The sequence below is a fragment of the Cucurbita moschata genome, unplaced genomic scaffold, assembly GCF_002738365.1.
Source record: "Cucurbita moschata cultivar Rifu unplaced genomic scaffold, Cmos_1.0 Cmo_Scf00021, whole genome shotgun sequence".
NCBI lineage: Eukaryota > Viridiplantae > Streptophyta > Magnoliopsida > Cucurbitales > Cucurbitaceae > Cucurbita > Cucurbita moschata.
In genome coordinates, this window is record NW_019268537.1 from 3,283,733 (window position 1) to 3,303,292 (window position 19,560).

Genomic DNA, 19,560 nt, shown 5'->3' on the forward strand with positions numbered 1-19,560 from the left:
CACATGGTTTTGGAGGCCCATGGCCCACGGCCCACTATTGATGTGGGCCTTGAAACGCAGGCTGCCACGTGTTACCGTGTGGCTCCAGAATCTAGAACACTCTACTGCTGGGACAGGGACGTACAATACCCAGTTTGTGCGGACGCTGGCAGTGGCAATTAGCAAAGGCGCAATTTAGCGCCAACGAGATAAGCCGTTGAGGGAGTCTCTGTAGAAATTGTGAATTGAAGAAAAATATGGAAGCGACTCTCGCATCCACACTTTCGCAACTCAAATCTCCTTGCCAGTTTCTCTCTTCCAAATTGTGGCCTTCAGTTTCCCTTTCTTCCCGGGAAAGTAAACGGAAGACGATTAGGTACGCTCCGGCAACGGTGAGTTCGCCGGCTTCTCGCATTCGTCTCAGAGTGTTCGCCAATTCGCAATCGGCGCCTGCTTCTTCTGTGACGTCGGAAGTGTCTTCGGTGCCTTTGGAAATGAAGGCGTGGGTGTACGGTGAGTATGGAGGCGTCGATGTGTTGAAATTTGATAGCAGTGTATCGGTGCCTGAAGTGAAGGAGGATCAGGTTCTGATTAAGGTCGTTGCGGCGGCGCTTAACCCTGTCGATGCTAAAAGGAGGCAGGGGAAGTTCAAGGCCACGGATTCTCCTCTTCCGGTAACCTTCTTCTCCGACTCTTCAAGTTTTTGTTTATACATTTGGTTGTCGGCCTGCTCGCTGCGAAAATACTGTCATCCAGTTCCCGGTGGTACTATTAGTGGCTTTGGGAAATGGAATTTTGGTTAAATTATTTTTAAAAAAAACCTATAAACTTTCTCTGCTGTTAGACTTTTTTTTCAAAGGATTTGTTGTTCAATTCATATAATATAATATATTATATTATGCATTTTAATTTAACAAAAAATTAATCGAGTGAATATTCTGAAGTATATTTGTTGAAGTTTCTATACTTTTTAATATAAACATGCATTTTAAAAGCTAAAATTCAAACTATGGATACTATTATTTGCAGATCTTTAATTCGAAAACAATCTTTAAGAACACATTTGCTAAACTCAGAGAATCCAAAAACATAAAACAAAATCGAGATGATTTATATCATTCTCTTAGTTACAATTTTTGAAAACTTGTCTTTCTACTAATAGATTGCTGTCCTTTTTAGATGTATGAGAGAGGAATTGTAAGAATATTTTGAATTTTAAAATAGGCCTTCAAATTTTACAATCCTCATCCATAGATTATTATGAGGATCATTTGCATTTGTCTGTTTCTAGAATGGCTTATTTCGTATATGCAAATAAAGACTGATAGAACGAAACAAATTATAGATTTAAATAACAATGAAGATCTTATATATTTTTAACATAGGAATGTTGAATCCTGGAATTCACAGAACAGAAGGATATAAATTGTTAGTTTACATCAATTTAATTCATTGCACCTTAATTCAAACTATAGTTTCTTGCTACATTATTGTTTATTTATATTAAAAGTTGACAGTTTGATTGTTCGTCCCACGATTGTTGAACTAAAAAAATTTAAATTAAAGTGGTTGCAAATTCTAAACAAAATGGGATAAATTCAATTTGAAACGGCTTTATGTCATTGTAGCTATGAGATTGAATGAAGGTGTTTCGGATTGTGTGCAGACAGTTCCAGGATATGATGTAGCAGGTGTGGTGGTGAAGGTGGGAAGTCAGGTAAAGGAGCTAAAAGAAGGGGACGAAGTATATGGCAACATCAACGAGAAAGCCCTCGATGGCCCTAGACAGTTCGGTTCTCTTGCAGAGTACACTGCTGTAGAGGAAAAATTATTAGCCTTAAAACCCAAGAATATTGATTTTGTTCAGGCCGCTGGGTTGCCTCTGGCTATTGAAACAGCCTACGAAGGTCTGGTAAGAACCAACTTTTCTGCTGGCAAATCAATTCTCGTTCTCAACGGTGCTGGTGGAGTTGGAAGCCTAGTCATTCAGGTTATATTTCTCTCAATTTCGCATGAATAATTAACTATCTCCGCAACTTATCTCTGCTGTTTTGCTTAATGGAACGGAAATCTGGGACTTGTTTCTGCTACAGATAGCAAAACATGTGTTTGGAGCTTCAAAAGTTGCAGCCACTTCGAGCACTGGAAAGTTAGAGTTCTTGAAAAGTTTGGGTGTGGATTTAGCCATTGATTATACCAAGGAGAACATCGAAGATTTGGCCGAAAAATTTGATGTAGTCTTCGATGCAGTTGGTGAGGATTTGTAGGATTTGAGTCATTTGACCATTGATATTAGTTTGTTCTTAGACTGTTTCTCAAATGACAGGGCAGTGTGATAAGGCGGTGAAAGTAGTGAAAGAAGGTGGCAGCGTCGTGGCGCTGACAGGCGCAGTGACAGAGCCTGGTTTCAGATTTGTGGTCACTTCAGATGGAGCTGTTCTGAAGAAACTGAACCCATTCCTGGAAAGCGGGAAGGTGAAGCCGATCGTGGACCCAAAAGGACCTTTTCCATTCTCTAAGGTCGCAGAGGCCTTCTCATATGTTGAAAGCAGCCGAGCCACTGGAAAAGTAGTCATACATCCAATCCCATGAGGGTACTACTAATCTGTGGGATCTTTGAGAAACCTTTCCCTTCTTTACTCTGAAATGGCTCTGTAACTATTGGAAGTATCTCAGCATGGATTGACATTAAAAGGATCTTATTGCACTGTTAAAAGAGAATGAAGCAAGCCATTTCATTATGGTTATTGTCTGTAATATTACAAAAGTGATGGGTATATCCCCATTACAGGAAACACTTCCAAGACAAAGGGAAACAAAAGGAAAATGAAGAAAAAAACTCTTATTGGAGGGGAAGATAGTTGCTCAGATCATCCTTGCAAGTATAAATAAGTGCTTCCTTAGCCTCATATACTATGACAGCAGCAGAATACAGACACATTGCTGAAAGGGAAGAAACTAAAAAATAATTGGTCGACCGAGTTTGATTATCGTCGTCGTCCAGGAGGTATTGTATGGTATTTTCAGACAACTAGAGAAGGAGAAATATTAAAGTCAAGATTCCACAGCTCAAAATCTCCAGAGACAAAGTTGTAATGAGCACCCCTTATGAACAGTTGCTTGTTGATGACAGCTTCTCTTACAAAAGGGTATGTCAGCAAGTTTCCAAGGGAAACATTCACAGCTTCCTGCAAGGTACCAATGATTGTTATTACAACGAATGGTTCGTGTTTGTTTCTTGAATTGACTTGTTATTTTACCTTCTCGCAGTTTGTGCATTTGTCTTCAAAGCTCAAGTCGGTGAAACCTAATTGGACCTTAGCTTTGGCAGGAGTGCATATTTTCACCCAGTTCTCGATGAACTCACTGTAAGTTAAAAAGGAACTGTGTTACTTTTTTGCTTAAACAAACACCCACCAAGCCACATCTTCCTCTTGGAATCAATCAATCAACCTTAGATTCTTTGTTCTTTCACGGTAAACTTTAGAAAGAGGCAAGTTTTTTGCAGGAACAGAGAGCAGAGAGAGGTTAAAAAAAAAAGGGTTTTTTTAGAACGTAGGATTTTGGAAAAGAGCTGTAACTTCACTTCTCTTATCAAGGCCGAGAGAGATAAGGAAGAGTGGGATCCAAATGGAGGGATTCCCACAAAGTTGAAAGGGGGAAAAGGGTGATCTGTAAAGTAAGGACAAAAGGATGTACTTATCATAAAGCAGTGAACAGTAAAATGCAGAATTTTGAGTAGCAATTTGTAAACAATGTCCCTTCATCACAACTTTTCTGACAACTTTAGAGATATATAAATAAAGACAGAGCTTCCTCCAAGAATATGGTACCACCAGAGTGGAAAGCTTAAAGGGCTTTTATTGGTAAAGAGTTCCTCTGTGATTCACCCACCACTCCCATTAAATGCCATCCCTAAACTACCCCCTTACTTTACCCACCATCACATGGGATGAACTCACCTTAATCCTAATCCCATCTACCCTTTTTATATTTATGTTCTTTTACAAGTGGGTCAAAAATTTTATGTTCTTTTACAAGTGGGTCAAAAATAAATTAACTTTTAATCAAAACTTTAAACTAATTATAAAAAAAGTACTTTATTTTTTAAATATTTTTAAACCTTTAAAAGTTTTAATAATGTTTATTTTTAAGATATTTTTAACTTGCAAAAATATCCTTAAAATTTCAAAGTAACATTTCTAGAAGTGTCCACGGAGTTTTTGTTTATATATAGACAATTTTTTTTTTATAAAAGTGAATGCTGATGTTGAAATTTTATGGGCATTTCAAAAAAATAAAAACTAATAATAAAAGGTATTTTTCATTTTTTTTTTTTAATGGAAGGGTATTGATGACACTTTTTAAATTTCATTTTTTTAAAATTATTAAAGTATTTTTTCAATCATCTAAAACTAGTAGGAAATAATAATTTTTATAACAAAATTTTAAAACTATCACATAGATCTAAATCAATAAATATATATAAAAAAAAAAAAAAAGGGAAAGAGAAATTGCCTGGAAAGAGTTCCATCGGTTGGGATGGACATGAGGCCCTTAATGCCACCGCAGCAGCTATGTCCAATCACCACTATATTCTCCACCTAAAATTTAATTAAATTCGTAACTTTTAATGAAAATCATGATTGAGAATACAAGAAAATGGGAGATCATTAAAATATTTATTAACATATATTATATAATAAGTATATATTACCCACCTTAAGATGCAATATAGCATATTCAATTGCAGCTCCCGTCCCAGAATATTTAGTCTACAACCAAATTAAAAATAAAAAAATGATAAGTTGTAAATTAATTATATAATAATAATAATTGGATAAGAACGAGGGCGAAAAAAAAAAATAATATATTTAAAATGTTTAAAGGAAATAAATGGAGAGTGAGAGGGCAAACCGTGTCAAATGGTGGGACCATGCTGGCGATGTTTCGGACCACAAAGGCCTCCCCAGGTTGGAAATTGAGTATGTGCGAAGGGCAAACTCGGGAATCCGAACACGCAAATACCAAAAACTGCAATTTACACGTGGACCTCTCTTAGTGGCTGCTTTTCTTTTTTGGCTTTTCATTCAACACCTTATCTAACCCCGCACAATAATTGCGGCGGTGCCCTTATCATAGCCCCTCAAGAAATTATTATTTACATTTATCCCCCAGATTCTTTCTGAAATTACAAATCCTTACCTTCGGGCTCTGCCCTTTCGCTAGTTGACCAAACAGATCAGGATTCGTCCTGGGAAACCAAAACAACAACAACAACCCCCGTTATTATTATTTATTAATTATTATTTAATGTAAAATTCCATGATAAAAAAAACGTACTCGAATTTGGATTTCTTGAAATGGGTGAACCCGGTTTTGATCCTATCCACAGCGTCGAACCCATCAGACTCCGCGGTGGACCCGGCCAACTCGGCAGTTATTTGCCGGATCCTTACGGCGGCGGCCTCCTGAAGATTGGCTTTCTCACTACACCACGACATATAAAACGGAAATGAATTCGGGTCGGTCCTGAATTAGCGTCGGCGGAAAAAACAAAAAACAGAAAACAAACGGAATTGGAGGAGACGGATCCGTTACCTGAGAAGCTTTGTCAGTCCGGCAATCGCTTCCTCGTACGACTCTTCCGCCATGTCTTCCTGTTCACAAAAATTAATCAAAACGGCGTCGGTGGATCCAGATGATCATTTCATAAAATTAAAAAAAAAAAATTCCAAAATTCCAAAAATTAAGAAGAACCTTTGAAATTGTGTGGGAAAATCTGGGGATCGTTAATGTTGTTGGGAAGGGAGATTAGAGAAGAAGCAAAAGCTATACGAAGCTGTTGAAGAAAGGTCAATATATATAATGGAAGTGGTGATGAATAAAAAGAAATTAATTACCCAATTGCTATTTTTTTTTTTTTTAGATAATGGGAAAATGACGTTGGAAAAAGTCTCCTACTTTTTTTATTTTCAAGTCACCTTCTTTTGGCTTCTTCCAAACTATAATAATTATAAATTAAAAAAAAACAGAAATTATAATTTCTAAAATTATCATGATTTTAACGGCTGTGATTGCGATATAGAATGAATCAACGGCTGTGATTTCCGATTGGAATTTGAGGATTGTAGGGAAGAAAAAGAAAGTGGTGATGGAGAGTCAACTTCGATGGCGTCAATACGCGTGGCCTTGATTAACGAGTCAACTAATATACCCATTGGATGAATGACACGTGGCCACACTGTAAAACGTGGTCATTAATAAAATAAAATATAAGATAATACCTTACCGATTATACATTTAAATATTTTTTTTTATTAAAAGGTTTTGTTTTTATTATATAAATTGATAAAATTCTCAAAGATTGGGGGCCATTTTGGAATTTCTCAAACATAGCTCTAGTTTTCTTCAAAGGTCACGGTATTGGAAGGGAGAGAAGACCATTAATAAAGAGAATAAAAAGAATTGGACCGTATAAATTTATTATAATACAAACAATTTTAATAATTATTCTTATTTTATTCGAAATAAAGAAATACCAAATTACCATTTTAGTCTAATTGGTCATGACTTTTTTTTTGTTTTAATTTAAATTTTTGACTTTTACAATAATAATTAAACCTAATTTAAAAGTAGTGTAGAAAAATATTAAATATGATAGAATAAATTAGAAATAAAGTTATCTAATATGGAGCACATGATGATATTTTTAATTTTTAATTTTTAATTAGTCAATTTGAAGCCATTTTAGAGGTGAAATATATTAATTTTTATTTTAAATATAGATGGTTCCTTTCAATCAAACTAAAAATAGAAAATAATAATAATAATAATTTTAATTCTATTCATAGATTTATTTTTTTATTCGCGTGGTTTAAAGCTTTGAACTTTTCAGTTACAAAATATTTAAATTATTTATCATTTAATCCTTAATATATTTAAATGGTCAATTTTCCGTTTTTTTTTTCTATTTGGACAAAAGCAACCATTCAATTCAAAGAATGGTAAAAACACCTCTTAATTAAATTAATTATATTATTTATTAAAAAAAATATACTTAATGGGTATATATACCAAATATTTTTTAAATTACTATTAATTTATACGTGACTAAAAACAAGATATCGACTACCGTGGACAGTAAAATATTTTTTCAATTTCATAAATAGAGTTGGGGACAGAAAATGGGGAGGGACTGGAGTCAGATTTCTTCTTACACCACTCTATCCCTGTTTTTTTCTTTGATATATATATATATAATAAATAAGTTTTTTCAATTTTTTTTCTGTCTCATCATAACATTTTCATGAATTTACAAATATACCATCATTTTATTTCAATTAATTATATTATAGACTTAAAACTATGTCAAAACAAAATAATGAACGGAACATTTAATAAATATTATTACAGTAGAACTGCGTCCAAACAAAACAATAACCGGAACATTTTATAAATATTATTACGCGTAGATTATCATGTTTAAAGTGAAAATGATGTAGATCTTTTTTTTTTTTAAGTAAAAAACTATGTATAATATAGATTTTAATTTTTAAAAAACGACGATTATATTATAATTTTATTGGATTATATTAGATTTTTGTAAAAAAAATTATAAATGAGAATAGGAGTTAAATTTCCTTTTTTCTTCAAAACAATAATAACAAAATTACGGTTTTTTTTTTCCAATCATTTATTAAACCTACTTAAGTAGCATAATACTCTCATAAATATAGTACTAAAAATAAAATAAAAAAAAAGGAATAATTTGAAAAATGTAAACACATAAAATAATTCTATTAATTTCTTTAGAATATAGAATAAAACTTTAGCAAGTAACAATATAGTTTATATACTCTAAAATGTATATAATAAGTTAACCCCTATTAATATTATACTAATTTAAATTTAAAAAAAAAAAATTATGGAGAGTAATGCGTACCGTAACCTTGGACGAGCAGCAGAGCATGCAACTCTTAAAGCTGGGGGCCATTACTGCAATGAGGCGGTTGTGGTTGCCTGGTTGGTCCAAGAAAGCTGGTGGAAATGGCGGACAAGGAGAAGGAGATGATGAAGAGGAAGAGGAAGATGGGGAGATAGGGAAAGGAAAGCGATGGATGAGGTCTGAATTACATTCCCTTCTAACTCTTATCCTCCACCAAACATTTTTTTTTTTTTTTTTAAATTTTAATATTTGTTCGCACGTACAGATGTTCTTTCGTTGTTGTGTATGTATCGACTGGTACTTAAAGAAAGAGTGTACAGATGTTCTTTCGTTGTTGTGTATGTATCGACGGGTACTTAAAGAAAGAGTAGGCATAGCATATTGAAAGAATACGTATAACTGGGAGTTCTCACGTTAATTTTTTATTTTTTATTTAATTTAGTTTGGAATAAAAAAAATGGTTGTTTATTAATTTTTAATATTGACCTAGACATGAGACATTAAGTAATGTTATGTTAAAATTAATTAATTTTTATAATAGGATATATATATATATATATATGTGAATAAATAAACAAATAAATGTGATTTAATAGAGGGCTAAAAATTTCTGCTCGAAAGGCCCATTATACTGCTTCTGTACGGCAGATACGATTTCCGTTTATTCATTTCACTTTCCGTTCTGTTTCTCGTGTAATAACGTTCGTGATAATACGACGCCGTTTCCCCTTTTCCCCTCTTCTCTCCCTTTTCCGTCGACGAACCACTTCTCAGAAACAGAAACGTTTCCTTCCCGTCGCTGTTGCTCCGGGGAATCTTGTCTCCGAACCGCCACAGTTTCGAGAACCCCGTTGAATAGCTCTTCTTCCGCAGCTCCGGCGCCGCCGTCGTCGAAGCTTTAGTCCTATCCTCAGTCGAACTAATCAATTGCTTCTTTAACTTTAACTGGGGTCGAACCGGCGTCGTTTCCTCTTTTACCTGGAAACCGCCGTCGGCTAAGATCTGTTGATCAAAGAGGGGGAAAACGGGGCGAATCTCGCCGTTATCGAACGCATCTGGATTTAGACAGACGAAAGAAAAATTGTCGACAATATCTTCTTGTAATCGCGGTTTTGGGCTAAATTCCTCGGCTTCTGCCATCGATCTTTTCCGATTTGTGGAAGTAATTAATTAATGGTGGATTTGAACATGGGAATGGGGATTGCGATTAAATAGTGGATAATCGCAGGTGGAATGGACGGGGAAGACGAGGAAAGGAGGCGAAGCCGCGTAATTGTAAGGTATTAAATCAATACCCACATCACCATTTATATTAAAAAAAATTACCGTACTATTCTTATTATTAGAAGAGAAATTTGATTGAATATTAAACTGAAATCAGGATATAAGGCATTCATGTGACTTTTGTGTTCACGTGAGACTTCCATCGTCCAACATTGAGAACTCAGATTATCAATGAGATCTCATATAGGTTGTAAAAGAAATAAGGTGTTCATATAATTTGAGAATTCAGATTACCCGTAATATCTCATATAAGTTATAAAATGTGAAAATATTCAATAATCGTGAGGCTGACACCTATATGTAATAGGCCCAATATGTACTGTGGGTTTGAGGCACCGAACTTGGATTGAATTTTTTATTGGAAATACACCGAACTATGTATTAGGTTCGATTGGTGTTATTGACCATTAGAGATTGACATAGTAGAGCCCTCAAACGTGGAAAATTTTGAATTTTTAATTAAATGTTGTTAATCCTGTTTTAGACTACAAAATTAAAAATACTAAACCCTCTTAATTAACTGCTAATGGAGTTTGCTTAATATTTCAAGAAACTCAACTCCACAAAGGAAAACGTCGTCGTTTTATTTCCCACTATTTTTGACTGCCTCTCCGTTTTGACCAATTGCACAAAGTTACCGCCCTTTGAATTGTCCATGTTCGATATCGACGTGTCGGAACAAAATGCTGCCTGGCTGGAATACTTGTCGGAAAAAAAAATTGAACTTTTTTAATTAGAAAATATATCAATACTTCAATATTTTAGTTTTAATTTTTATTCAACTTTTCAAAAATTCAACGCGTTTCGTAAAATTAAAAAAAAAAAAAAAAATCTTTTTGTCATGAAATTTTACTAAAAATTCAAATATTTACTTAAGGAAATACGAAATTATGATAGAAGGATAGAAAAGAAAAATAAACACAATTTATAGAATAAAAATTAAGAAACTAAATATTTAACGAGAGATTTTGTTTTCATAATTTTGGATAAGTTTTAATTTTCATTCATGATTTTAAAAATCTTAATATAAATTTTTATAGTTCAATTCAATTTCACTAATCGTCCCTAAATTGTGTTAGAATGAATTTTGTCTGATGTTTTCCTTTATATATAAATGTTTTCCCTTAGCATTTATATTTAGTTTTTAATTTAAAATTATAAAAGGCAGAATTACATTAAAAAAAAAAAGCAATATAAATACAATAACTGATGTTATAAACTTGGCATATGAATAAATTATATGATATTATAAAATGTAATTATATAAATGTTATATTTTTAAATGTGTTCATAAATTAATAAAACAATAATTAAGATTGAGCTGATTTATTTCGATGATTTTATAAATATATTACATAACTGTTTATATGTTTATGTTTTAAGACCTTGCTTAAATAATAATAAACATTGCCAATTAACACAGTAACCTAAGTAATAATTAATTAAATAAATAATACTCCAACTTGTGAAATTTGATTAATAAAAAAAAAGTAAATTTTAATTTAAAATTAATAGATTTTAAAGTTATTTTAGGGAGTTTTAAATATTATGTATAAAAACTTAGTAATAATTAATTAAATAAATAAAAACTTTCGGAGAAAAAAAAATATATGTCTATGGTGACTTTATTTTGAGCTTCTCAAAAGTAGTATTAATTGATTATAAACCAATGATCATTACTTAAATTAGGGGACGTGGGAGTTTCATCGTCCAGCAAATCGTCCAGCAAAGTGTGAAATTCGATTAATAATAATAAAAAAAAAAAGTAAAATTAATAGATTTTAAAGTTATTTTAGGGGAGTTTTAAATATTATTAAAACTTATTTATTTATTTATTAATTTAGTAAAAAGAAAAAAAAATGTAAAAACAAAATTGTGGGGTGGGACGGTGGACGGCGCTGTGAAGGAGAAGCGGCGAAGGCTATTTTAAATTTGGCGGTAAACCGAATTGCAAGGAATTAAACCACGGCGCCATTTCTCACTCTTCAACTTCGACAACTCAATCAAACACAAACACCGTCCGATTGTAACCGTCTCCCATAATTATCCAAATTTCCTCTCTGTTATAACCCAAAAAACCCCGAAAATTTTGATCCGCAGAAATTTTGGAGCTCAATTGACGGTTCACATGGCGCCTTTCAGGTTCTGATTGTTTCTCCAAGAGTTGGGAAAAGTGTTCTGTTCTTCCCCAGGTTCTGCTCATTCCTTTTCTCAATCCCTCTTGTTTTCTTTTCAATTGTCGTATCATTTTCGTTTCCGCCATTGCTGGAATCTCGAAACAACCTTCTTGTTTTCTTCATCCAACCAAAAGATGGTGAGAACAGAAGAGCGGTTTATAGGAAACGAGATAGGGGAAAGAGTTCCAGCGGGATGAAGAATCTGGCCGACTGGTTTTGAAATTTGAATTTCAATTTGAATTTGAATTTCAATTTGAAACTCGTATAATAGAACCCTAGAAAATAGCAGAGCATTGCAGGAGGAAGAGGAAGAGGAAGAGGAAGAGGAGGAGGATTGCGACGGAAGATAAATAATGCCGCCTTCTTCAAACAATACTTCAAACGATACTTCAAACGATACCTCAAAGGATACTTCAAAGGATACTTCAAACGATACCTCAAAGGATACTTCAAAGGATACTTCAAACGATACTTCAAAGGATACTTCAAAGGATACTTCAAAGGATACTTCAAAGGATACTTCAAACGGTACTTCAAACGATACTTCAAACGATACTTCAAACGATACTTCTTCTCCTACATCGGATTTTGTTTCAAATTCAAGTTTGCCGCCTGAAGCTCCGGATTCTTCTTCTTATTCTCCGCCGCCGCAATCAAATGACTTTACAACGTTCCCACTTAATGAAGCCGATGCTCCTGACCCGTCGTATGTGTCATCGTCAATTGAAGCTCCACCTGCCGACCATGAAGGTTCACCATCTTCCTCACCGTCAGCTTCTCCGGAACCTGAAAGGACATCGCTGGCCCCTACTATCGCCTCCAATTTAATTGCATTCGACGAGAGTCCGCCACCGCGTAAAGTTTCTGCTTCACCACCGCCGTCTCCCCAGCCTCCTCCACCGCCGCCTCATCCACCACCACCACCTTCACCATTGCCTTCACCACCGCCTCCAGAACAGTCGGATGACGTTATCGTCGTCGATCCTCCACCTGCCCCTGTTCCGACCAAGAAAAAATCTTCGGAACATCGAGGAAGTCCACCTTCTCCAATATCTGAGAATGATTCCCCTGATGTGGCGAATGAAAGCACCGATCGGGGTTCTAAAAAAGCCAAGGAGCCTCCGCCATCTGAATCGACGGATCCTCTTCCTTCACCAGAAAGTCCGGACGTGATTCCCTCACCAGGTGCAAACTCGGCGAAGGGGGAACGAGCTCGGAGTCCACCTCCAGAAACAATTTCTCCCGCACCAGAGGATAACATTCCTTCACCTCCCATAGTCACATCCGCTCGCGCTCCAAACAACTCACCTCCTTCTATCGACTCAACGCCCGTGAAATCAACATTGGGGCAGTCCAATGCACCATCGTCTGTTTCAAGTAGTCACACTGATATTGCAGTAGGCGCTGCAGTCATTGGAGTTTTCGTAATCGCTTTGGTTGCTGTGATTTTTGTGTTACTAAGGAAGAAGAAAAGACAGGGAAACATGTATGGGGGCCCCTACACGCCTCCTAATAACTACGGTGCTAAATCAGGTATCAAAGAAATTTGGAATTATTCGTAAGTAGCTTCCTGTTCTTCAATTTACAAATTATGGTTCTGATTTAGATGATGTTAATTTTCTTACATGTTAGATGGAAATTACTATCCACATCAACATATGGGCAATTCTGGCTCTGCTGAAGGCTTCTACACTCAGGTCCCACATACTCCGGTTGGAAATAGCTTTGGGAGTCAAAAAGGAACAGGATCCAGTGGCAGTGGAGCAGACTCAGGTGTGATAAACAGTGCTAAGTTCGTCTTTAGCTATGAGGAATTGATGGAGATTACGTCTGGATTTTCGCGTCAAAACATTCTTGGGGAAGGTGGGTTTGGATGTGTCTACCAGGGTTGGCTTCCGGCAGGGAGGTCAGTGGCTGTGAAGCAACTCAAGGCAGGAAGTGGACAGGGGGAGAGGGAATTCAAGGCGGAAGTTGAGATTATCAGTCGTGTTCATCATCGGCATTTGGTGTCTTTAGTGGGCTACTGCGTCTCTGAGAATCATAGATTGCTCATCTATGATTTTGTTCCCAATAAGACTCTTGAGCATCATCTCCATGGCGGTATGTGGAACCTATCCTTAAGCTCCACCATCACATTAAAATAGCTCCACCTGGTGTTCATGTTTAAAACATTTGATTTCTCCTGGCAGGTAATGGAGTACCCGTGTTGGATTGGTCCAAAAGACTCAAAATCGCTTTAGGAGCTGCAAAGGGTTTGGCATATCTTCATGAAGATTGTGAGTACATATCTCTAAATTCAAAAAGCTTTACTGAATTGAACTGTTCCAATGTTGCTGAGACCACATACTCTGTTAACTCCCCATCTCCTTTTACTGCTCTTTTCATAGGCCATCCCAGAATTATTCACAGAGACATCAAGTCAGCCAACATTTTGCTGGATGATGCTTTTGACGCACAGGTACGTCCAGAGTAATTCTTTTCTTATAATTTCGATAGCTTCTTGTTTCTACAGTCTCGGATTCATGGACAACTTCGAACACAGGTTGCAGATTTTGGACTTGCAAAACTGACAAACGATACAAACACCCACGTTTCGACTCGTGTCATGGGGACATTTGGGTGGGTGAACTCAGACATATTCTCATCGGATGACAATTCTTGGAGCCGTGTCTTTCCTAATAATTTATCGTTTGTATTTGAATGGCTTGCAGGTACATGGCGCCTGAGTACGCATCAAGTGGGAAATTGACAGACAGATCAGATGTGTTCTCGTTTGGGGTTGTGCTTCTTGAGCTTATTACTGGTCGTAAGCCTGTTGATCCCACTCAGCCTTTGGGGGATGAGAGTTTGGTTGAATGGGTATGACAATAAATGAACAAGCATTTCAAAATTATCCTCCATTTTCTTTTTTACTTATCGTCAAGCTTTCCGCCATGCTATATGTTGAAGATCTGCCTTCATCTTCTTTGAGATGCACTTGAAGGGATTCAGTAATATTCTATGTTTGTTGCAGGCTCGTCCACTCCTCCTTCACACCCTTGAAACTGGGGTTTTTGACGGATTGATAGATCCACGCCTTGGAAAACAGTATGTGGAAAGTGAAATGTTCAGAATGATCGAAGCAGCAGCTGCCTGCGTTCGTCATTCGGCTCCCAAAAGGCCTCGCATGGTTCAGGTTAACTTAATTCCATTGAAAACTCTGTTTCATTTCATCAACAAGCTTGTTCTTAAATTGTAGTTCTCTTCTAATACTTACTTTGGTCAACAGGTGGTGAGATCACTAGATATTGAAACAGACATGTCTGACCTCTCCAATGGTGTCAAATATGGCCAGAGCACCATCTATGATTCTGGACAATACAGTCAAGACATCTCTAAATTCAGGAGAATGGCGCTTGGTGGAGACAGCTCCGAATTCGACATTTACAGTAGCGAATACAGTTCCAGAGAAATGAATGCAAGTGGAGAATCATGGAGATTCGAAAACAACTCAAGCGGTGAATCAGAAACTCGAGCTTTTCACGGACGAACTGGCGCACCACAAAGTCACCCTAGCGGTCGACAATTCTAATATGATGCTGAAACAAAGACGTAAATAACGTGCAAAGCTTCTTCCTTTTTTCTTTTCCCCACCATTTTGACTTAGTTTTCTCTTTTTTCATCATAAACTTATACATCCTTCTAGACTAACGAGGTGTGGAATAGTGATTTGGAATTTTACAATTGAGCCCCAACTAGTAAACACCATATAATATAATTGGTTGACCAGTGATATTCTACTTCTGGTTATGCTCTGGTCTTCTATTTATTGCATTTAAACACCATATGTCTACCCATTATATTATACATTCATAGTTTGTGTATTATATTTCCCCCCGTTGGAGTAATAACCAGCAGGGAAGAAGAAGTTAGCAGAACGAAGAAAAAAAGTTACTTGGCTCATTTTGATGAAATAACAAGTTCCCTAGCTCAAGCTGATTAATGTAACTGGTGCAGGCGATTACACAAACCGACGTTTGGATAATCCGTTGCACTTTCTAAGATGTTTACGTCGAGACCGGGTAATAAACACTTTCCCTTTGTGCAGCCTATTTTAATTGTCTCATTTCTCTGCTTGTTAGCTTGATTAGTGAGTCCCTCAGTCTCTTAGGCTGAATGTCATTTTCATTCGCCTATATATGCAATAGAAGAACAGTCAGTCAGTAGAAACAAGTTCTTTTACCTAGAATTTAAGGAGGGCTTTACAAACTTTTAGACCGGTAATCTGAAGTATAAGCTCATAATAGGTATATAAACTCAAAAGAGTCTTACCTCAACATGGAAAATGTTCAGGACCATACCCCCAAAGGTGGTAATATTGACATCAACAACCTGCAACCCCAATGAATCCATAGCTTCTATCGAGCTCACCACACCACCTTGTGTCTGCTTGCAGAATAGCTTGATTAAGAAATCTCTTTCATTAATTTGCATCACTTCCACTTCCACCTAAAAACATTTTAATAGGGCATACGATTCAGCATTAGTAAGCACTCTTTCCCCTTAATGTTTGATTGGAAGGGTTATTTGGGAAGGAGCTGTAAAGATGAGGTCAAACTTTGAAACTCTACCTCCATAGGCTTCTCCTCACCAAGGATAAACATTGGTTGATCGTTCTGAACAAGAGGCCAATATATTGTGTCATCTTTGTTCTTCTCTGATGGAGAAATCTTCAAGTGTCTGTTCTTTTGACAGTCTTTGTGCTCCAATTGAACAAGTTCATTCTGGAGGTTTTTCACATTCTCTTCCAACTCTCTTATGTAGTTGATAGCATCCACAATGATTGATGCTCTATCCATCTATGGGTATCATCATATCAAAGACAGAAGATTAATAAACATAATCTAAACAAATTCACCATTTGGTATTTGATAGTTTGGTTGAACCTTGGATATATTAGGGACTAAGGCGCGTAACGCGTAGAGACGATCCCTAATCTTGTTTCTTCTTCTCCTCTCTGTGATAAGATTTTTGGATTTGTAAATTTCCTTTCCTTGTCTCCCTCCTCCAGTTTTGGCTTCATCTTTCTGCAAGAACTTTGAATAATCCGAAACCACATCTCTTTGTTGTTCAAGCAAATCTTCCTGGGGCGTTGGCCTCTTGGATTCAAGGGACCTGTGAATTGGTTGGTTGAAGAACCCACGTGAAACCAAACTTGAATAGGAATCAAAGTAGTGATGCTCATTGGAAGGCTTTGAGCCACTGGATGATCCTTCACAGCTAGGAAAGGAGTTGGACTGGGACACTGAAGGAAGAATTTCCAACTTGGATTTGAAATCAAGCAAGGGCTGAGGATCAGGCCAGTCTACTGAATAGTACTTGGTACATGAATCAAGTCTTTTCTCATTGAGGTCACCATCCAATTCACTCTCTGTATCAAATTCTTGCTCCATAGAGATATTACAGTGAGCCATTACAAAGTCTATAACCTCTCTGTCTCTCGGCATCTGAAAGAGATTGCACCCTAATTATGAAGAGAAGTTGTTTTGGTAGCACAAATATAGTCCATGTTCTTACTAGTAGTTCATAGTTCTTAGTTCTTACATGTTTTGTCGCAAAAAGCTCCACAATGCCAGCAGAAATTGGTATTAGAACACGAGTTCCAGTCAACTCCTGCCAAATAAGATGGCATTGCACAGAAGTTAGTCAAAACCAACCAGCCCCCCAAAGAGGAAGAAAAACAAGAAACCCACATGTGAAAAGCTTGAAGTAGAAGAAACTTCAGCACTCGTAAGCCACATGGGTTGGTTCGAAATCAAAACATCTCCATGAACCCTGCGATAAAACACGAATTTGAAGAAATTTTCCCAGCAGTTCTTCCATAATCATCTTAGTCTAGAAGATTAACGAACAGTTCTAAGTTCTAAGTAGCTACCCAGAGTTCAATGATATAGTAGAAGGGAACTGAGCAAGTGCTTGGCAAGCATTTGTTCTCCTAAAATGTCGAAATCGAGTGTCCTTACAAAGAATAGCTGGGATTGTCTCACCGGCTTCCCTTTTCCCACCGGCGTCGAAACTTCCACAGCTACAGCAGCAACCTACCCAATCAATGAACCTACAAACAGCAGCCCAGCCGTCCACTAAAACTACAACACACCATTTTCGATCAAATCAGAGAAGAGTGTAATCAAACATATATATATATATACCTGGAAGAATCATCCCTCGATCTCCAAACAATGCAATAATCCCAAACTTTGGTCTCCACAAGAGCCCTAAGACACTCCAGAGCTCCCTCAAAGCCTCTCATAATCTCTGGTTCTCCTCAACTGAAGTGAGTGTATAAGTTGATGAAGTACAGGAGGAGAAGGGTAACTAACTAACATTTGATTCGGAAAGGGGAAAATCAGAGTCAGTTTTCGAAAACAGAAATCTGATTCTGCTTTAAGAAGAAAGAGAAAGAGAGAGAGAGAGAGAGTTTTGACTGAGCAGTGAGAAGAGAAACAGAAAACCATGGAATCGAATGGTTGAAATGAAAGGTACCCATAACCATAACTGCTGCCGCTGCTGCTGCGGCTGCTGCTGCTGCTGGTGCAGTTGAGTAGAAAGAGAATGATATTCGATTTAAGGGCGCATAGGGGTTGAGGGAAGGCTTCTGAAAATGGAAAATGAATAGAGTGGATTGGATTGGAGTGGGACCGTACAATGGTGTGGCGACGATCCTGCCCATTTTCTTCTTCTTCTTCTTCTTCTTCTTGTTCTTGGTATCGTTGATTTTGAAAGAGTACGTACCAACTCTGTGTTTGTGCAGTTGCAGCAGAGTTGCAGAGAAGCTCAATCATATGTTTGTGTAAAACAAAAGGACAATTATTAACCACTACTACCCTTTCCAACGGTTCCTTATATACTCAACAACTCATTCCTACCTAATTTAATTCGCCTAAATTAATCAAATTATACTTTATATCCAAAATATTTTAAGAGTTCCAATAATATTCTTTTTAAATAGTCTCATTCCATCGTAGAATTTTTTAACTTTTAAGAAAATTTAACTAATATTCTTCCGTCAAAAATACCATTAATTTAAAAAATATTTATAAAATTTTCAAATTACCATTAATATTCTTTAATAAAAAAGCAAAATAAAATTCTTTTTATCAATTCCGGGACAAAAATCATTCATAGATTATACTTAAATTTTTTAATGTCACTTCTACAAATTTATAAGTAGTTTTAAAACGTGGTATTAATGGTAAGTGTATTTAATTTAAGGGTGTTATTAAAGCTTTTTGAAAGCTTATGAGAATTTTTTTTAGACAAATTGCAAAATTCAACGGTAATTTAGGGATTCAACTAATATAATATCAAAAATCCAAATATCACTTTTAAATAAATACATCAAATTTGGTGGATATATATATATATATATTTATTTATTTATTTATTTATTTATTGTATCCTATTAGTGCAAGAAAAATTAAACAGTATTCTAATTTAATAACACAATGTTATGTAACATGTCATAATTACACATCGATAATTTAGTCTCGTGCTATTAGTGAGTATTAAAATTGGTTGACAATAAATTTATGAAATTTTTATCCGGATTACTATTAGGCTTTCTGTACAATAGCTACACACAATTTATTAATGAGCGTTAACACTTGTACAATATTTCGATTTCAATTGTTCAAAGAATTAGATTGTTCAATTAACGACGGGTTGAGTTGATACAACAAGAAAAAAAATACTCACGTGACATAACATTTAATAAATTAACAAAAATTTGGTGGTCGGAGAAATTTCCGAAAGGTAAAAAATGTAATACATTTTAAGTAAAGGATAAATATTGGAATTTAATAAAATAAAAAGTTAGATAATAAAAAATGGAAACATTAGGTAATAATTTATTAATTCCCTTTTCTATTTACTTAAATCGAAAATTGTAAGGGTAAAAAGATTTCTGATATTTTTCTTCCGTACTGCACCTCGCACGTGCGAGGCGAAGGAAGGGACTTGAGCGGCGACTCTAATTTTATTATGGGGCTTGGGCTAAGAGATTCGAATTGGGCCTTTGATCAATCTGTCCGTATCCAAAATTCTTAAAAATGACGGATTGGGTTGGTGGTGGGATTTTTTTGACCCAACCCAAAAGTTCAGATTGGTTGAATCGATTAATCAACCCAACTCGAA

General features: G+C 35.9%; 5 protein-coding genes across 8 annotated transcripts; 2 read left to right on the forward strand and 3 right to left on the reverse strand.

Moving 5' to 3' along the window:
* Positions 1-157: 157 nt before the first annotated feature.
* Positions 158-2,720, forward strand: LOC111458186 (NADPH-dependent alkenal/one oxidoreductase, chloroplastic). The gene is made up of 4 exons (XM_023100688.1): positions 158-653; positions 1,646-1,969; positions 2,073-2,232; positions 2,306-2,720. The coding sequence occupies exons 1-4, from the start codon at positions 237-239 to the stop codon at positions 2,569-2,571; spliced, it is 1,167 nt and encodes a 388-aa protein (XP_022956456.1). The 5' UTR covers positions 158-236; the 3' UTR covers positions 2,572-2,720.
* On the reverse strand, positions 2,696-8,072 carry LOC111458187 (carbonic anhydrase 2-like). Of its 2 annotated transcripts, none has more exons than XM_023100689.1 (9): positions 7,925-8,072; positions 5,581-5,639; positions 5,323-5,469; positions 5,185-5,233; positions 4,897-5,013; positions 4,701-4,754; positions 4,498-4,583; positions 3,240-3,345; positions 2,696-3,167 (listed from the first exon to the last, which is right to left on the reverse strand). In XM_023100689.1, the coding sequence occupies exons 1-9, from the start codon at positions 7,973-7,975 to the stop codon at positions 3,003-3,005; spliced, it is 834 nt and encodes a 277-aa protein (XP_022956457.1). In that variant the 5' UTR covers positions 7,976-8,072; the 3' UTR covers positions 2,696-3,002. The 2 variants fall into 2 exon arrangements, with proteins under 2 accessions (XP_022956457.1, XP_022956459.1); XM_023100691.1 differs by lacking the exon at positions 7,925-8,072 and adding an exon at positions 5,740-5,858.
* Positions 8,073-8,393: 321 nt separating this feature from the next.
* Positions 8,394-9,150, reverse strand: LOC111458189. 2 transcript variants are annotated; one of them, XM_023100693.1, is made up of 2 exons: positions 8,809-9,150; positions 8,394-8,772 (listed from the first exon to the last, which is right to left on the reverse strand). In XM_023100693.1, exons 1-2 carry the CDS (start codon positions 9,065-9,067, stop codon positions 8,528-8,530), a joined length of 504 nt encoding a protein of 167 aa, XP_022956461.1. In that variant the 5' UTR covers positions 9,068-9,150; the 3' UTR covers positions 8,394-8,527. The 2 variants fall into 2 exon arrangements, with proteins under 2 accessions (XP_022956461.1, XP_022956460.1); XM_023100692.1 differs by having other exon boundaries at positions 8,394-9,150.
* Positions 9,151-11,199: 2,049 nt separating this feature from the next.
* On the forward strand, positions 11,200-15,171 carry LOC111458874 (proline-rich receptor-like protein kinase PERK13). Of its 2 annotated transcripts, XM_023101726.1 has the most exons (9): positions 11,200-11,760; positions 11,929-12,921; positions 13,021-13,488; positions 13,578-13,664; positions 13,776-13,846; positions 13,931-14,007; positions 14,100-14,247; positions 14,402-14,563; positions 14,657-15,171. In XM_023101726.1, the coding sequence occupies exons 1-9, from the start codon at positions 11,742-11,744 to the stop codon at positions 14,957-14,959; spliced, it is 2,328 nt and encodes a 775-aa protein (XP_022957494.1). In that variant the 5' UTR covers positions 11,200-11,741; the 3' UTR covers positions 14,960-15,171. The 2 variants fall into 2 exon arrangements, with proteins under 2 accessions (XP_022957494.1, XP_022957493.1); XM_023101725.1 differs by having other exon boundaries at positions 11,729-12,921.
* On the reverse strand, positions 15,138-18,175 carry LOC111458875 (transcription factor ABORTED MICROSPORES). The gene is made up of 9 exons (XM_023101727.1): positions 17,911-18,175; positions 17,577-17,746; positions 17,303-17,482; positions 17,121-17,202; positions 16,972-17,040; positions 16,314-16,874; positions 15,999-16,226; positions 15,700-15,876; positions 15,138-15,560 (listed from the first exon to the last, which is right to left on the reverse strand). The coding sequence occupies exons 2-9, from the start codon at positions 17,675-17,677 to the stop codon at positions 15,477-15,479; spliced, it is 1,482 nt and encodes a 493-aa protein (XP_022957495.1). The 5' UTR covers positions 17,678-17,746; positions 17,911-18,175; the 3' UTR covers positions 15,138-15,476.
* Between the last annotated feature and the right edge of the window lie 1,385 nt (positions 18,176-19,560).